General features: G+C 48.4%; 1 protein-coding gene across 1 annotated transcript; it reads left to right on the plus strand.

Moving 5' to 3' along the window:
* Positions 1-7,426: 7,426 nt before the first annotated feature.
* Positions 7,427-13,297, plus strand: LOC108796281 (E3 ubiquitin/ISG15 ligase TRIM25-like). Its single transcript, XM_018567745.1, has 4 exons — positions 7,427-8,263; positions 8,348-9,070; positions 12,494-12,655; positions 13,019-13,297. The coding sequence occupies exons 1-4, from the start codon at positions 7,427-7,429 to the stop codon at positions 13,295-13,297; spliced, it is 2,001 nt and encodes a 666-aa protein (XP_018423247.1).
* The last annotated feature ends 3,952 nt before the right edge of the window (positions 13,298-17,249 follow it).

The raw sequence follows: 17,249 nt of genomic DNA on the forward strand, positions 1-17,249 counted from the left end.
TTGCTGTCGACCGCAGGCCCTGCCGCCTCCTCCTCCCCTGCCGGGTCCGGCCTCCTCCACCACCGTTGCTGGCTCTCATTGACTCAGCAGCGGCTCTGGAGACGAAGGCGCTGCTGCACAGATTACGGTCAGCGATCTGAACTGCAGCGCATTCTTCTTCAGAGCCGCCAGTGAAAGCCACCAGTAGAGGATGCCATATCGATCCAGGCGGTCTGCTCGGCATCTGGCCGGGCAACCCCTGTGCCCCGGGCCCCATAGCGGCCTTAGAGTCTGGTAGTAATTTTAGGAGGGACCCCTTGTAAAAAACAAACAAAAAAAAGTGTGTGGGGTTCCCCCTCAAAGTCATACCACGCCCTTAAGGTCTGGTAGGAATTTTAAGATGGAACCCCAACCCCCAAAGTGGGGGGAAAAAACGTGGGGTCCCCCCTGAAATTCCATACCATACCCTTGATCCGAGCACAGGCCTGGCAGGGCAGGAAAGGGGGGGGGAAGAGCAAGCAGGGGGGGGACAAGCAAGCAGCCCCCCCTCCCTACAATATAAGGCCACATGCCCTCGACACTAGGAAGTCCGCCCCTGGAAAAGCACCTTGTCTCCGTGCCGTTGGGAACAAGGGCCTCTTCCCCACGAGCCCTGGGGCGTTGGTTGTGGGGGTGCGGGCAGGAGGCGTATTCACAACAGGGTACTACATTAAAGGGGCACCCAGATAGACCCCCCTTGTGCATGTGTAAGGGGTACTTGTACCCTTCCTACCCAATCACTAAAGGGTTAAATAAAAGTGTAAAAAAGAGGCCAAACTTTTGAAAAAATCCTTTATTTGAAAAAAACCCAAAATACATGATTTTGACAAATCTTTTATTTTTTTTAAAAATGGATGCACCGACGTAATCCAGCATCAATCACGACGCCCAGCGTTGTCCATGACAATGACGACACAAAAAATAAAACAATAAAAAATAAACAGAAATATATAATATTTTTTTAAAACCTGACGTCTGCCGTCCCGTCCGCTGCGATGAACGCCCGCCGCAGACTGGCATATGACAGATGCCGGCCACTTATAAACAATTGAGCGGAGCTAGCGGAGACAGCTAACTCCGCCCAACTGTTTATAGCTGTAACAGGGTGATGATTGGGCAAAGTCATCATGACTTTGCCCAATCATTGCTCTCACAGAGTACTGGGCCCTGATTGGGCAAAGTCTTACACCTGGCCTGTGGTCAGGTGCAAGGCTTTAGCCAATCACGGCTCACAAGACACAGTGTCTTGTGGGGTGATCGGCGTGGGTATAGCCGGCCGAACGCCCTGACATTTTGTGTGTTTGCTGAACACACAAACTGCCGATGTTTATGTCGAACTCACTTTCGACTGGAACTTCGAGCCCATGCCCACTTGAGACGTCTTTCTTTTACTCTTTATAGCATTGGAATAGATCTCAACCCTCTTATGAAAATGATCTCATAGAACGTTAGTGGTCTTCGCTCCCCCCAGAGCTGGAATAAGGTACTACGCCACCGCCTATGTGCACATAAAGCCTTATGACAGGAAACGCATAAGGAGAGGAGAGAAGGATGCTCTTTGTATACCACGCTTGTGGGTGGGTGAGGTGGCCCTCCCGGCGCTTTAGAGCGGGGGTCATGAGTCATGAACTTGTTCCATAAAATGTCTTGTTTATTCCATCCTATAGGTGGACAGGAATGCGGAGGGTCGTTTACTCTGAGTAACTATAAAATGTGACAACACTTTCCTTACCATAACTAATGTTTATTTTCCAAACTCACCCACTAGATCTGACTTCCACTCTCTCACACAGCGCTGATCTACATTTCATTCCCCCGCAGCATTTAGTGGGCGGGGATTTTTATTCCACAATGTCCATGACAAAAGGACAGGAAATGGATTTCCAGGACACTTCCTGAGAGTAGACAGTCCGCTTCTGGCAGACACTCTAGGCTGGCATCTACCATGACTGCTCTTCACCTTCAGGATGTCTGGAGGTTATCGCACCCTCTGCAATGTACACATCTCTCTTTGGTACAAGATTGTCTGCCCAGACTGGACTATTTATTCTGCTCTAATGGCTTATTGCCTCGGGTGGTGCAGCCTGAGATTCATGACCTCGTGATTTCAGATCATGCCCCAGTTTCTATTAGACATATTCCCCGTATTGATATTGCATGTAGAGCCATTCTGTAGATCATGTAGATCAGGGGGGCCCACAATTTTGGTGTTAAGATCTATTTTTCAAATGACGAGCTACATGAGATCTACCAACAAAATGAGATATACATGAGATCTACTGTCTCTCATCGCTCTCCTGGCTGTCTCTCCCCCGCTCTCCTGGCTGTCTCTCCTCGCTCTCCTGGCTGTCTCTCTTCGCTCTCCTGGCTCACCTTGCTGTATTTTGCTGTGTAAAGTAATAGTCTTTGATGTAATACATAGCACTACAACCCCCAGTATCCACCAGAAAGGTGGCAGGTACTGCTCTGTATACCCCTCCTTATAACCCTCTATATACCCCTCCGTATACCCTTCCCACATATACATAGGAGTAAGAGAAACAATAGACTCCCAGTAGAAGTTGTGGAGCATGAAAGGGAAGCACTGGAGACATGAGGGTAAAGGGAAGGAGAGAATGGACATGAAAGGGAAGCACTGGAGACATGAGGGTAAAAGGAAGGAGAGAATGAACATGAAAGGGAAGCACTGGAGACATGAGGGTAAAGGGATGGAGAGAATGAACATGAAAGGGAAGCACTGGAGACATGAGGGTAAAGGGAAGGAGAGAATGAGCATGAAAGGGAAGCACTGGAGACATGAGGGTAAAGGGAAGGGGTGGCTGAAGGCTGACTGACAGACTACACCTTACAAAGGGAGGATAGTAACACAGAGGTAGAATGACCCAGAGCGATACATCCCCGGCCCTCAGACCTCAGCTCCCCCCTTTCTTGTGATGAAGTGAGGGTCCGGTTGGAGAGAGGCCCCTCCTCCGACACTCACTGAGACAGGAAAACTGGCGCTGTGGATGTCTGATGGAGAGTTGGGCCGCCTTGGTCTTTCCTGGTAGCTCCTCCCCCCTCCGGCCTGTGTTCTGTCACTTCAGTTCTGCGGTCCTACATCCCTGGTCCCTGACTAGTCCTAGTGGCAGCCCAGTCCCAGTGGTGATGTGACACTCAGGCACTTCTGGTCCGGCCTTACAATCCTCCGCCTGGCAGTCTCTTGGAGAGTGATGAGAACGCAGACAAAGATCGTGACCACGCAGCACTGCAATGCTCAGATCCTCCCTAGTCACAGATGACAGTCCTAATGCTGCTCCTAAAGGTCCCGCTACAAATCCCAGACCGCCTGCAGGTAAATGAAGAGTTTCCGGGCTGACCTTGGGTATAGGTCCCAATGCTGTACACAGGGTGAGGCTGACACATCAGGAATGAGAGGCGCAGGGGCCACAGATCGAATGGAAGAGGCGGCTGTAGTCAGGAATAGTTACAAATGTCTGAGCCGGTCCACCTACCAGGAGAATCCGCCCTCTGAAGTCACGCTGAAGTCAATGATCCATTCCGGGCTGTGAGCAGGTGAAAAGGGAGAGAGGTGAATCCAGCTGGCAGTCCTGAGGTAACGGCTGACCCCGCCCACTGACAGGAATGACTATAGAGGGGAAAGGTTACTCTCATTGGTCAGCTGTTTTCCCGCCAAAAGTCTGTCACCAATCCTGTGCTCAGCTGACTGAAGGTCTGTCCAGCCACTGAGGTAAATCTTCCTAGAAATAGCAGGCAGCTTGTAACCTGAAAGACAAAGCAGAAAGAACCATCAAAGCCGCACCAGAGAGACAGGTACATGACCGTCACCACAGAACTCTATTGAATATAAATAAGTTTAAAAAAACACATGGGTGATAGGGGCCACAATCCCATGGGGCCACTTTTCTTATTTTGTTTTCGTGGCCTAAAGACCGTGACACACTGCACGCGAAGCAGCGCGGAGCGGTGGCGCGCTGCCTTTGCGAGCAGTGTGTCATGTCACTTTCTTCTCGGAACCTCAGCTTGCGAGAGCTCGCAGAGATGAACAATTTCAACTTCAGCCAATCGGCTCGCGTGCAGTGTGTCACGGCCTTAACAGGAGCCAAGATGCAGAGAAATGACAGGGAGGTCCTCCTCAGAGATATACTGGAGGCTGTGACTATGAGTAATACCTCGTTAGTAAATCTTACAAGTAACGTGCAAGGTCTGAAAGAGGAAGTCCAATAAGTACCCAACCTAAGTTATCTTATTATCTTTTTTATAATTGACCTCTCTGACTGCTCAACAACACGGAGCACGCACAGAGGACTTAGAACATAGACCCTGGCGTAGTGCTGTGCTGCACCACGTCAGCCTTTGATAGAACACCGCCATCAATCGCTGTGATCCGCTCCCTTGGGAGGGGGGCAAGATAAAATCTTGCACCAGGGCCCTTTGTTCATTAGGCCCACCACTGTATCAGAGACTAAGATTGGGACGCTCCACTACCAACAGACAAACATTCAGGATGGAGGTCCTGGAAGCAATCTCTACATGCCTCAGATGGAATCCACATACCACGCTGCTACACTTCAACCTCCCTTGCTGCAAGTCAGAGAAGAGAGAGTCACATCTTCTGAGATGCATCTACTGAGGCCATAGCAGCTGTCACCTACCTCAAGGTGAGAGACCCCTCTAATCACACCCATGGGGGAGGGGGGGTCTCTGTTTGGGAAGGATAAGTTGGCACCTAAGCCTGAGCACACAATTCCTAGGCTTGGACTCTGTGGGTCTGTGCTAGCTGTAGAAGTTGCAGACTTCATACTGCGTGAGCGAGACATTCAGAGAGAGGACATCAAGTTCTACGCAGACAGCAAAGTTCCTCTGGGCGACATCTACAACCAGACAAAACGCTTCTATGTCTATGTCAGCCACCGTGTAGAAAGGATCAGGTGCAGGGCCCCGTATTCTCACCACTGGTGGCCCCCAGGGACAAAGGCTGCATTCCTGATGGCCGCAGAGGCATTAGGAGGCGAGGCTGGTTGCTGAGCAATCACCTGTGCCTGCCCCTGTTCCTCCCCTCTTGTGCCTGCGCCTCTCACAGCCTTTTATAGAACACAGGCAATTCCTCTCCACGCTGACTGACAGCAGAGGCGGAGCTAAGGCGGGGCTCCAGCTGTGTGCTTAAAGGGACCTCCCCCTGGCATAGAGTGAGCCAAGCTGAAAGGTTCAAGCTGCTGAGTGTGAGTAATAACCCTTCCTGTGCCAGAACTGCTGCCCTGAGACCGTGTGAACTTAACCCTTTCTGTGCTGGGATTGCTGCCCTGAGACCCTATGGACTTAACCCTTTCAGACCTGGTTCCCACCTGGGCGTTTTACAGCGCGTAGGAACGCTCTGCAAAACGCCAAAAGAAGTACAGGAGCTTCTTTGGGGCGTATTTGCCGTGTGTATTCATTGGGATACAGCCAGGTAGCCCTCGGAAACGCGCGCTTGACGTGCGTTTTTTTAGTGCAAATCGCGGTAAAATCGTGTGGCACGAAGCGCGACAAACGCGCATATTTGATACGCCTAGGTGTGAACCCAGCCTCAGTTCCGGAATTGCTGACCTTAGATCCTATGGACTTAACCCTTTCTGTGCCGGATTGCTGACCTTAGATCCTATGGACTTAACCATTTCTGTGCCGGATTGCTGACCTTAGATCCTATGGATTTAACCCTTTATGTGCCGGATTGCTGACCTTAGATCCTATGGACTTAACCCTTTCTGTGCTGGGATTGCTGACCTTAGATGCTATGGATTTAACCCCTTCTGTGCTGGAACTGCTGTCCTGTGAATTTAACCCTTTCTGTGCTGGGATTGCTGCCCTGAGACCCTGTGGACTTAACTTGTTCTGTACCGGATTGCTGCCCTTAGACCCTTAAACTCTGTGAACTTAACCCTTTATGTGCTGGGATTGCTGCCCTTAGACCCTGCAGACTTAACCCTTTCTGTGCTGGGATTCCCGCCCCCGAGAACCTATGGACGTAACCCTTTCTATGCCGGGATTTATGACCTGAGACCCTGTGGACTTAACCTTTCTGTGCTGGATTGCTGCGCTTAGATCCTATGGATTTAACACTTTTTGTGCTGGAAATGCTGCACTGTGAATTTAACCCTTTCTGTGTTGGGATTGCTGCCCTGACACCCTGTATACTTAACCCTTTCGGTGCCCAAAACTGCTGCACTTAGACCCTGTGGACTTAACCATTTCTGTGCCGGATTGCTGCCCTGAGACCCTATGTACTTAACCCCTTCTGTGCCAGGATTGCTGCCCTTAGACCCTGTGGACGTAACCCTTTCTGTGCTGGGATTGCTGCCCTGAGAACCTGTGTACTTAACCCCTTCTGTGCCAGGATTGCTGCCCTTAGACCCTATGGACTTAACCCTTTCTGTGCTAGAACTGCTGACCTGAGACCCTGTGTACTTAACCCCTTCTGTGCCAGGATTGCTGCCCTGAGACTCTGTGAACTTAACCTTTCTGTGCTGGGATTGCTGCCCTTACACCCTATGGACTTATGCTGCCCTGTGACCCTGTCCTCCTAATCTCGCTGTGTCGGACTACACTCTGTATGTTGATCTCTTTTAAAAAAAAACTCATTGCCAAAGGGTGCATAAAACTACTCTTGCTCTCTGTGTGTGTTCTGTGTCTCCCACATCCTCTGTCCCTTACAGCAATGCAGAATAATACCATCAGCTACAGAGGACTACAAATCCCAGCAATACATTATACAGCAATGCAGAATAATACCATCAGCTATAGAGGACTACAAATACCTGCAATACATTATACAGCAATGCAGAATAGTATATGAATTTGCTACATACTCTGTGCTGCTGCTCTGCTCCGGGGTGCCGGCCTGATGTCTCCAGCGGAGGGTCAAATAATGAAGAAGTGGAAAATGTTAATTATCTGTTAAGTTATGAATGAACATTGGAGTTCCCAGTACAGATCACTTCCAGGTCATTCACAATATGAGGAGATGGTCAATGTTTATGATCTCCTCAGTTAGGAATAAACATTGACATGCTCACTAAACATCAATTCATCTCCATTCACAATATGGAGAGAGGCAAATCTTTATTATCTCCTTATTTATGACTTGTCTTATTACAGCCAAATACATCACCTTTGTGTTCCTTTGTCTGTGAAATGTGCTAATGTTATGAAGGGAAATTCCTCACACAACGTTTCCACAGATTATTAAATGACCTTTATTCTTCCTCAGATATGGAGATTATTGTCAGGAATCCTCCCATGTATTATCTGTGTCCTCTGTATAAGGATTCCTAGGAATACGAGTCTCAGCCTCGCCCTGTGTAGGAGTGTACAGAACCCGTCACACTGGTTAAGGAGTGTCAGAGACTTTCACTTCCCTCTTCTGCTGTCAGCGATGGCGTCTGGTAATCTGAGAGCTGAGCTGGAATGTTCCATCTGTCTGAACATTTATACAGATCCTGTAACCTTGAAATGTGGACATAACTTCTGCCGGGATTGTATTGGTCATGTGCTGGATACACAGGAGGGGACTGGAGGATATTCCTGTCCGGAATGCAGAGATAAGTTCCAGGAGCGGCCTGCACTGCAGAGGAACAAAACATTGCGTAACATTGTGGAGAATTTCCTGTCTGCTCAGCCAGATCAGGAGGAGTCCGGGGTCCTCTGTACTCATTGTGTTCACACTCCTGTACCTGCTGTGAAATCCTGTCTGATGTGTGAAGCTTCTCTGTGTGACAACCACCTGAGAATCCACAGCAAGGCACCAGAACACGTCTTATGTGACCTCACCACTTCCCTGGAGAACAGGAAATGCTCCATCCATAAGATGATCCTGGAGTATTACTGCGCTGAGGACTCTGCCTGTATCTGTGTGTCCTGCAGACTGGATGGAGAACATCGAGGACATCAGGTGGAGACTCTGGATGAGGCCTCTGAGAAGAAGAAGAAGAAGAAACTGAGGAATGTTCTGCAGAAACTGATGACAGAGAGAGAGGAGACGGAGAAAAGAGTCCAGAGTCTGGAGGAACACAGAAGGAAAGTACAAGGAAAAGCAGCTGATGAAACAGAGAGAGTCCTGGGTGAGATCTCCGGGCAGGCAGAGCGGACCTCCCTCTACGTGACGGATATGATCCGGGAGCTGGAAATAAAGAAGGACGAGCTGTCCAGGAAGATGCGTCACATTGAGGAGCTGTGTAACACGACGGATCTACTGACTGTCTTACAGGAATCAGACACAGGTGACTTGTGTGATACTGAGGATGGAGATGATGAGGACAGAGAGAGACATGAAAGACTCCTCCATGATGGAGGGGATCTGGATGTGGCTGGGATCTCACACACATTACACACAGGTATATCTGATATCATGTCTGGGGTAAATGTACAGGAAGGTCCAGGCACACATGTCTATCCACATTCTAGTACACAGGATAAAGGTCACATGACTGCTGAACCATCCAGGCCACGCACCCAACCAACCCCCACCGTAAAACACTCACAGCTCCAGGCTGGAGGACATAATATTGGGGCTGTACAGCAAACATCAGGGGTGTCGGGGGTTACAGACATATTACTGGATGTGAACACAGCCGGTAATAATCTACTTATATCAGATGACAGGAAAACTGCAACTTGGTCAGATATAGATCAGAATCGTCCAGAAACTCCAGAGAGATTTCAGTATTCTCAGGTGTTGAGCAGTCAGAGTTTCTCCTCAGGGCGACATTACTGGGAAGTGGATGTCGGGGGGTCGGTGCTATGGAGAGTCGGGATGTGTTACCCCAGTATAGAGAGGAGAGGAGGTCAGTCATGGATTGGAGATAAGAAGTCCTGGGGTTTGGGGAGGTTGGGTAGTAGGTACTCCGTGAGACATGACAGTAATCAGATGCCATTACGCGGAAAACTCTCCAGTAACAGAGTCAGGATAGATCTGGATTATGAGGCCGGGCGGATCTCCTTTTATGATCTGTGTGACCCGATCCGACTCCTCCACACCTTCACCACCACCTTCACTGAGCCCCTCCATGCCGGGTTATGTGTATGGGGAGGTCATATAAAGATATCTGGGGGAATCACATATGAGAAATCTGCCCGGAGACTGGTGACATCACAGGGCGGAGAATCTGATTGGTGGAATACTCAGCCAATAGAAGGAAGCAGTGGACAGGAAATGACATTACTGATATATAAGGCTCTGCAGGCTCCAGGGATGTAATCTTCATCTGTCACATTTTTCCACTCACTTCCTGTCCAGGTGACAACATTTTATCAGACAGGAAATGAAGGAAAATCTACACCAGGGACATAGACAGAAATAAAAAGTATTTCCTGTGCTGGGGGAGGGGAAGGCTGGAACCTCTGTCAGGTTTTTATAAAGAAATATCCGGCACTCCTTACACACTATGGGGGGGATTTACTAAGACCGGAGCAGACAGAATCTGGATCAGCTGATCACAGGAACCAATCACATTCCACCTTCAGCTTCTTCAGTGAAGCTTTGAGAATAAAAGCTGGAAGCTGATTGGTCCAGATTGTGTCTGCTCCGGTCTCAGTAAATTCCCCTCTATATGTAGTAAATCCGAGGTGTTAGTAGAATATATTTGTGGAAGCCGCACGGCCCCGTCACCCCTCCCCTTCTGTATATGAGAATATTTATCAATGATTGGATATAGATATAATGATGGGACGGACTACAATCCCCATTCTCCCCTTCAGTCCCGGCACCTCTATGATCCTTATGGGGCAGAACAATGGTTACATTTCCTCTATGGTCCTATTCATGTGATAAAGAAAAATCCTTCTGATCTGCGTTACTAATGATGAGATGACATCACTAAGTGCTTCTATGCTCATGTTGGGTTCTTTCTAGAATAACAGGCTGACTTGCTGGAAGGACTTTACAGAAAGATGTGATTAGAACAAATGGTTGTTCTCCGGATCCTTGGAATGTCTTGTTGTAGAACACAGTGACAGTTGGTCTCCTTCTTCTACAATGAGGTATTTGGGAGTCTGGAGGTGGGACAAGCTGATGAGGTGTTCTGAGATGACAGAAATGAATGTCTCTTGTAATGAATGATGTGCTGCTTGTACAAATTCTTCACTCAATGATGCCATAGGTCACATGTTTATGTTTGGGGGCGGTCCTCCATGACAACTGTCCAGGATTGGAGGTCAGATGAAGAGGTCAGATCCTTGGTCCACCCGCCATGTCTAAGGATCTCCGTGTCTTCATCTCTCTACTTTCTCATCTTTACTTTTACTTTGTAACTCTTCTCTTCTAAATAAACTTTCTGAACCTTCACCGTGATCTCAGCTTGTTGGTTTCCTCATCACATCCCACAATATCTTTCTCATGAGTTGTCATAGCGATGGAACACACGGGGCAGATTTTGGGGGACAATCAGGACTTCCCATGGTCAGTATTGTCTTCCAGGAATCATTTTCTTCTATATATTAGACAAGAACACAGAACAGAATGGAAACAATATCTACTTCTGCTTCGTATGACCAGTGATCGTTATTATTACGATGGATTAAAGACTCAACCATTCCATAGTCTGTGAGCCCCCTTCCCCCCATAGATCACCCGGAGCCCAGCTACAAAGAGGTAAAATATATATGCAAAAATAGACAACAAGCCACAGAGTCATGTAACAAGCCCACCCAGCTGAAGGAAGATGAATGGAGCGGAATGCGTGCTGACGATATTCTTCGCCCGCCTGCTGTACGCGTTGCATACTTGCCCATTATGTAGACTTACCTCCAGCACTGACCCACTTACGCTGCCAGCAGCTGCTCTGCCCAAAGCTACCGCAATATCCTCTGTCCATTGTGGTATTGTGTGGCAATCCCACGGTGGATCTGGGGGTTGTAGTCACCCAGGACTCTCAGCCAGAGGGACTGAGCAGTTCCAGGAAACAAATGATTTTGCTGGGAAAGAACTGGCCTTGCAATTCTCTCCAGAAAACCTGGATTTGGCATGTGATCCTGGAACTGGGAGATTGCAAAGATGGGAGGGATGAAATTTCCATTCCTGGGTCCATGGTTTAGTAGGGTTGAGCACCTTATGATTGCACACCTGTGCGCAGCCCTTATGGAAAGGGTGCTGGCTAAGGCTGGGCACACACCTTACAACCATCGCAAGACTTTTGTCTTGCGATGGTTGTAAGGTACTTAAAGAAACGTACGATCTGCCCATCTTGGACAGGCAGGTCGTACTTGCGATGATCGCAAGCCACGCCCCCCTGAGGGGCGGGCTTCTGAAGACCGCAATGCCGAACGGGCAGTGTGCGCTTGCGCACACTGGCCCGTCCGGCTTTTATTGTACGAACATGCTGCACACCCGCCGAACATCGTACGATGCTCGGCGGGTTTTAGAACATGTTCGTAAGTTAAAAGTCGTGCGACCTTACAGTAGCAGAGGTTGCACGGCTTCCACACACCTTACGATAATCGTACGATCGCGGGATTTCCCGCGATTATCGTACGATTATCGCAAGGTGTGTGGGGACCTTAATGCTCTGGGCTCCACCAGGGAGACAGGAAAACTCCACCCAGGAGTCAGAGTGGAGTCCAGTGCAGCAGGGTGCTGCAAATTGGAAAACCCAGTGTGCAGGTTAGCACAAGACTGAGGCTGTCTGGAGGAATAGACAGTGGCCTGAGGTCTGAGGCCGGAGCTGCAAATGAAAAGCTGGGAGGCTGGATGTGCATGTGTTGCCAAGGGATGCTAAGGAACCCCTGCGAGGGTAATTGCTTTATGTTTGTGAACTTTCATTTAATAAAAGTGGGCAAGGAAGCCCTGAAAATGAAGATTTTAGAGTGACTGCGTCCTTAATGTGCTACTGTTTGGAGCAAATTCTCACACCATTCTTCCTGGTCCCCCTTCATTCTGTGTGATCATTGGGCTGCCTATGATGATGTAACTCGTCCTCGCCACCCGCCTCAGTTCCCGGCATTCTGATGATGCTAGGAAGGACGCAGGGTGGTACACGGCATGGTGCATGCACAGTACAGGGTGCGCACAAGATAAGAAATCGCTGGAGTTTATAAGCAACTGTTTATTGGCAGGAGAGCCTTGGCGTGTCTGTTCTGCCCCGAAAAAACCCAACAACTACATTTTAGCAGTTTTTGTTTTATTTTTTAGGTTTAGTTCTGTTTTAAGGGGCCATAAAAACAGAAACAGGCCAGGAGGTACCGAGATGAATGAGGCTCACAGTAAGCAGAGCAAACAGGGGACCAACAGATGGTGTGGAGACCATAAACAGGAAAAGGATGGGAAAAAAAAGTGAGGGGAAGAGAACTCTATTCTGCCCATAATCTGACACCCCGGAGATCTGTATTTCACGATTTCCAAAGAAATTAAGACAGGAAGTGAGTATAAATCTCTACAAAGTGAGCCATCAACAACACTGGCAGAGGAGCATCATGTGTGGCACTTTCCATCCTTAACTCTCCTCCACAGAAGGACCGTCATCCACAAGCTGGAACATCGTCCTCCAATCATCTCATCATCCCCTCCGGCCGTGCAGAGAAGACATTATCATTGGTGGCCATGATCATAATCAGAAACATCTTTTCCTTCCATTGTGCCGTCTACGGCCGGCCTCGATCTCCACCGAACTCCGTAACCCTACACATGGTTGGGACAAGGTCACCCAGTGTGCAGGATGACTATTCCAAACTGTACCCTCCTCTCCAGGGTTATGACTCATGAAGGCTGTATGGTGGACACAATTGGGCAAAGTTGACCTTGCCCAAGTCAGTCAGTGATGCCGACATTCCTCATTCACAGCTCCGCCTTCTACCCCTATAATACATTATATTCCATGTGTGGGGCATTACCATACATCAGAACCTGAGCAGCTTTACACTATGAAATAGTAATAGGCAGGGCCACCATTAGAGGGGGGGGGGGCGGCCGATACTCATGTGAGGGGCTCGGGCAGCCTGAGTGGCCGGGACCCTTACATGGGTATCGGTCATACAGGTGCCACATGAGGAGGTGGAGGTGGCCGTGCCCCTGCAGTGCCGGGCTGCATCGGAGGAGACCGGGCCACAGCAGTGGTGGAGGAGGCTGAGGAAAGAGGAGGTGGGGGGCGAAAGCACAGCAGCCTGCAGGCACACTCTGGGGCAGCGCTGGGGCCTCGGCTGGGAGGAACGAGCAGCAGACACTGGATTTCAGAGCCCACCACCTCTCCCTGCTGCATGTGTTCCCACCGCGAGGAGAGTCAATGGAGGTGTGTGCCTTGAGTCACATTGTTTGTAACCCTCTGTAACTGATGGAATTGTTCTGCATTCATCTAAAAAGTATTGCTGGGAGTTGTAGTCCTCTATAGCCGGTGTCACTCTGCATTGTCTTATAAAGTATTGCTAGGTGTTGTAGTCCTCTGTAGCCGAAGCCATTCTGCATTGTCGTATAAAGTATTGCTGGGAGTTGTAGTCCTCTATAACCGAAGCCATTCTGCATTGGCTTATAAAGTATTGCTAGGTGTTGTAGTCCTCTGTAGCCGAAGCCATTCTGCATTGGCTTATAAAGTATTGCTAGGTGTTGTAGTCCTCTGTAGCCGAAGCCATTCTGCATTGGCTTATAAAGTATTGCTGGGAGTTGTAGTCCTCTATTGCCAAAGCCATTCTGCATTGGCTTATAAAGTATTGCTGAGAGTTGTAGTCCTCTATTGCCAAAGCCATTCTGCATTGCTGTATAAAGTATTGCTGGGAGTTGTAGTCCTCTATAACCGAAGCCATTCTGCATTGCCTTATAAAGTATTGCTGAGAGTTGTAGTCCTCTATAGCCGAAGCCAATTCTGCATTGCCGTATACAATATTGCTGGGAGTTGTAGTCCTCTATTGCCAAAGCCATTCTGCGTTGCCTTATAAAGTATTGCTGGGAGTTGTAGTCCTCTATTGCCAAAGCCATTCTGCATTGCCTTATAACATATTGCTGGGAGTTGTAGTCCTCTATAGACAAAGCCATTCTGCATTGCCGTATAAAGTATGGCTGGGAGTTGTAGTCCTCTATAGCTGAAGCCATTCTGCATTACTGTATAAAGTATTGCTGGGAGTTGTAGTCCTCTATTGCCAAAGCCATTCTGCATTGCCGTATAAAGTATTGCTGGGAGTTGTAGTCCTCTATAGCAGTGATCCACAACCTTTTTTGTTTAGCTGAAAAATGTTTACCACGAAGCAAGGGGGGGGTGGGGGGTGAGGGGAGAGAGCAGGAGATGGTTTGGGGATGTTTCAAGCGCATTTATTGTGCACTTTATTTCTATTATTATTACATTATTAGCCCTGAGCTTGTTCTTCTGCTCTCGGGTGGCCAGTGAGGGCTTTCAGGTGGTCAGTTGTCCAGTATGGGCATTGTAAGAGCCAAACGGGGGGGATCTTGCACCACGGCCCTTTGTTCTTTAGGTCTGCCACTGGCCGGCGGTGCTCCTCCAGACATGCAAACTACATAAAAAGTGGCATCCCCAGTGTCCCTCGAGACACGCAAACTACTTAAAAAGTGGCATCCCCAGTGTCCTTTCAAACATGCTAACTCTACATGAAAAGTGACATCCCCAGTGTCCCTCGACACAAGCAAACCCTACATGAAAAGTGGCATCCCCAGTGTCCCTCCAGACACACAAAGTCTACATGAAAAGTGGCATCCACAGTGTCCCTCCAGACTTTCACACTGTAATGACCATTGAACCTGCACCGTAGTGAAATGTCCCATATGATATACAGGTGAAACTCGAATAATTAGAATATCGTGCAAAAGTAATGGCAGTAAGTGCTGCAAAAGGGGCCGAAACCAAGTACTGAGTACATATGCATGCTTGTACTTTTCAGAGGTCCGATATTGTTCTATGTACAATCCTTGTTTTATTGATTGCATGTAATATTCTACTTTTCTGAGGTTGTGGATTTGGGGTTTTCATGAGCTGTAAGCCATAATCATCACAATGATGACAAATCACGGCTTGAACTATCTTGCTTTGCATGTAATGAGTCTCTCTCATATATTAGTTTCACCTTTTAAGTTGCATTAGTGAAATAAATGAACTTTGCACGATATTCTAATTATTCCAGTTTCACCTGTACATTCTCACATTACCCCTCTATATGAAGGCACTGCATCAGGGCCAGCCCAATTGTCCAGGCCCTGCAGCTGTTTAATGCAGCTCTGTATCTGTTTACGCTTCAACTGGGACTGCTAGTACTTGTGGTTCCTCCCTTGATAGACTGTCCCTCCAGTACCATATTGCTGCCTCTGTGTTTCTGCTGAACCATCCATGCTGCACCATCTTGCCACCCCTAGGATCCTGCCGGACTGTCCCTGCTGTACTCTATTGCCGCTACTGTGATTGCCGCCATGCGATGCTGCCAGTTGTCCCTGACTGTACCATACAGCTGTCCTGAATCTCCCTTGATCTAACCTCGTCTCCAACGCATTGCTTCTGTGTACCAAATGATCTGAATAAATACCCCACACATTGGGTCCTGTGTGATTCGCCTCGATGTGCTCTCTCTCTCTGCGCTCCTAGTTCCTCACAATCTGGTTGGCAGCAGCAGGACAAGAGATGGCAGATAAGAGACTGCATACTGTGGGCAGAAATAGACTACCAGCATACCAGGACTGGACTCTGATCAGCCAGCAAGAAAAGGCCAGAGAATTGGGTCTTGGCTACAGGGGGCTCATCAAACAATAATTTGTTGGAATGCTAGAGCAAGGTGACCAGCCGGAATGGATGCCAGCAATACCCAGGCACTGCAAGGAGAAGTAGAGCCAACCCCCCGTGGACCTCCTGGTAGAGGCCAGTGGGTTATCTGGAATGAGGAGAAGATGGACACTTTGAGGAGAGGATGCCACACCAGAGAGGACAATTGCAATGATTGCAAAAGACCAAAAGAGATAACAGTAGTAGGAAGAGGACGAGTACTTTTCATACCAATATGAACTATTTGAGGTTCCTCACATGGTGAGGGTCCACTAGAAGGTAGGAGCTGCTGAAGCCCACCCAATAATGGACTGGACAATGGAAGAAAAATAACAAAACTCATGGCCATAGAGTCTCACTAGAAGATTAGACTGAGAATTAAAGAAATAGCTTGGGGAATTTCCGAAGTCTGTGGGAATCCCCGAGCTGCTATGCAACCATTAGAGTGCACCAGATTGTATACAAGATTATAACTAACTGTATACAGTACATGATATTGCCTGGTTTACCTAACTTGCAGCTGCTAGTGAGAGCAGTGTGTACGGTGCCAGTCTTCTGGAGAGCTGAAGGTACTGGGTGTATGGAGGAGAACGTAGAGATGAAATGTTTTCCTAAATTCTTTTTGTGTTTTAGTAATCTGGTGGTGAGATGTTGGTCAGGTTAGCTGTGTGCTCTCTGGTGTTCTCCAAGCATGGAGTGATTCTCTCAGTCACATGATGTGTTGAGCTTACTCCAACAGGATGCGCTAGAAATAACATTGCATGTTAAGGATGTTTAATATCTAAGCCAGTCAGCAGGCTTGGGGAGCCTGCTGACGGGCACATAGGTCTTCCCTCCAGGGTTGACTGTCTGTCGTGTCCTTAGGCCTTGAAGGTCTAACAGTGTGGGCAATTGCAGGGAGCCCCCCTCTTGGGAGGCCTCCCTGAAGAAGTTACTGGCTGCCATGGAGTGCTTTTAGGCCTAGAGGAAGTAGAACTGCAGGTGCGCCCCCCTCCCCCCCCTCCATAAAGGTGGAAGGGTGATGGACTGAGTTGGAAAGCACCACAGGAACCTTTTCGTTGCTATCCTGCCTTGAATCTTAAGACCGAGTAAACACATGAACCTCAGTTGTCAAGAACCACCCGTAAGTTTAAGTGTCCAGCCGGTAAAGCCGTGTCGGAAAGGGATTCAGAAAGTTTGAAAGACATGCAGGAGATCAGGGACTATGTTTAAGTGAACTTGCAGGCATCCTGTGCTCATTTCACCCTCCTTCATATGATCTTCATGAACATGTGCTATTAAACATCAACGCAAAGTGACTGGTGTCCATCATTCTGATCGTCCCAAGGACGAGAAGTTCCCCCCTAGAGGTATGTGCATGGGACATTTATCAACAAATAAATGGTTCTGGGACATTCATTATGGTTCTTCATCTACTCAGTAGTGACATATTTCCTTGAGTTATGTCTGCCTCCATACCAACAGCTCTACATAGGGAACCCATCAAAGTTCAGTTCACTAGACTACATCAAACCCAGC

Source organism: Nanorana parkeri, unplaced genomic scaffold (genome assembly GCF_000935625.1).
Source record: "Nanorana parkeri isolate BGI_ZX_2015 unplaced genomic scaffold, ASM93562v1 scaffold1088, whole genome shotgun sequence".
Lineage (NCBI taxonomy): Eukaryota > Metazoa > Chordata > Amphibia > Anura > Dicroglossidae > Nanorana > Nanorana parkeri.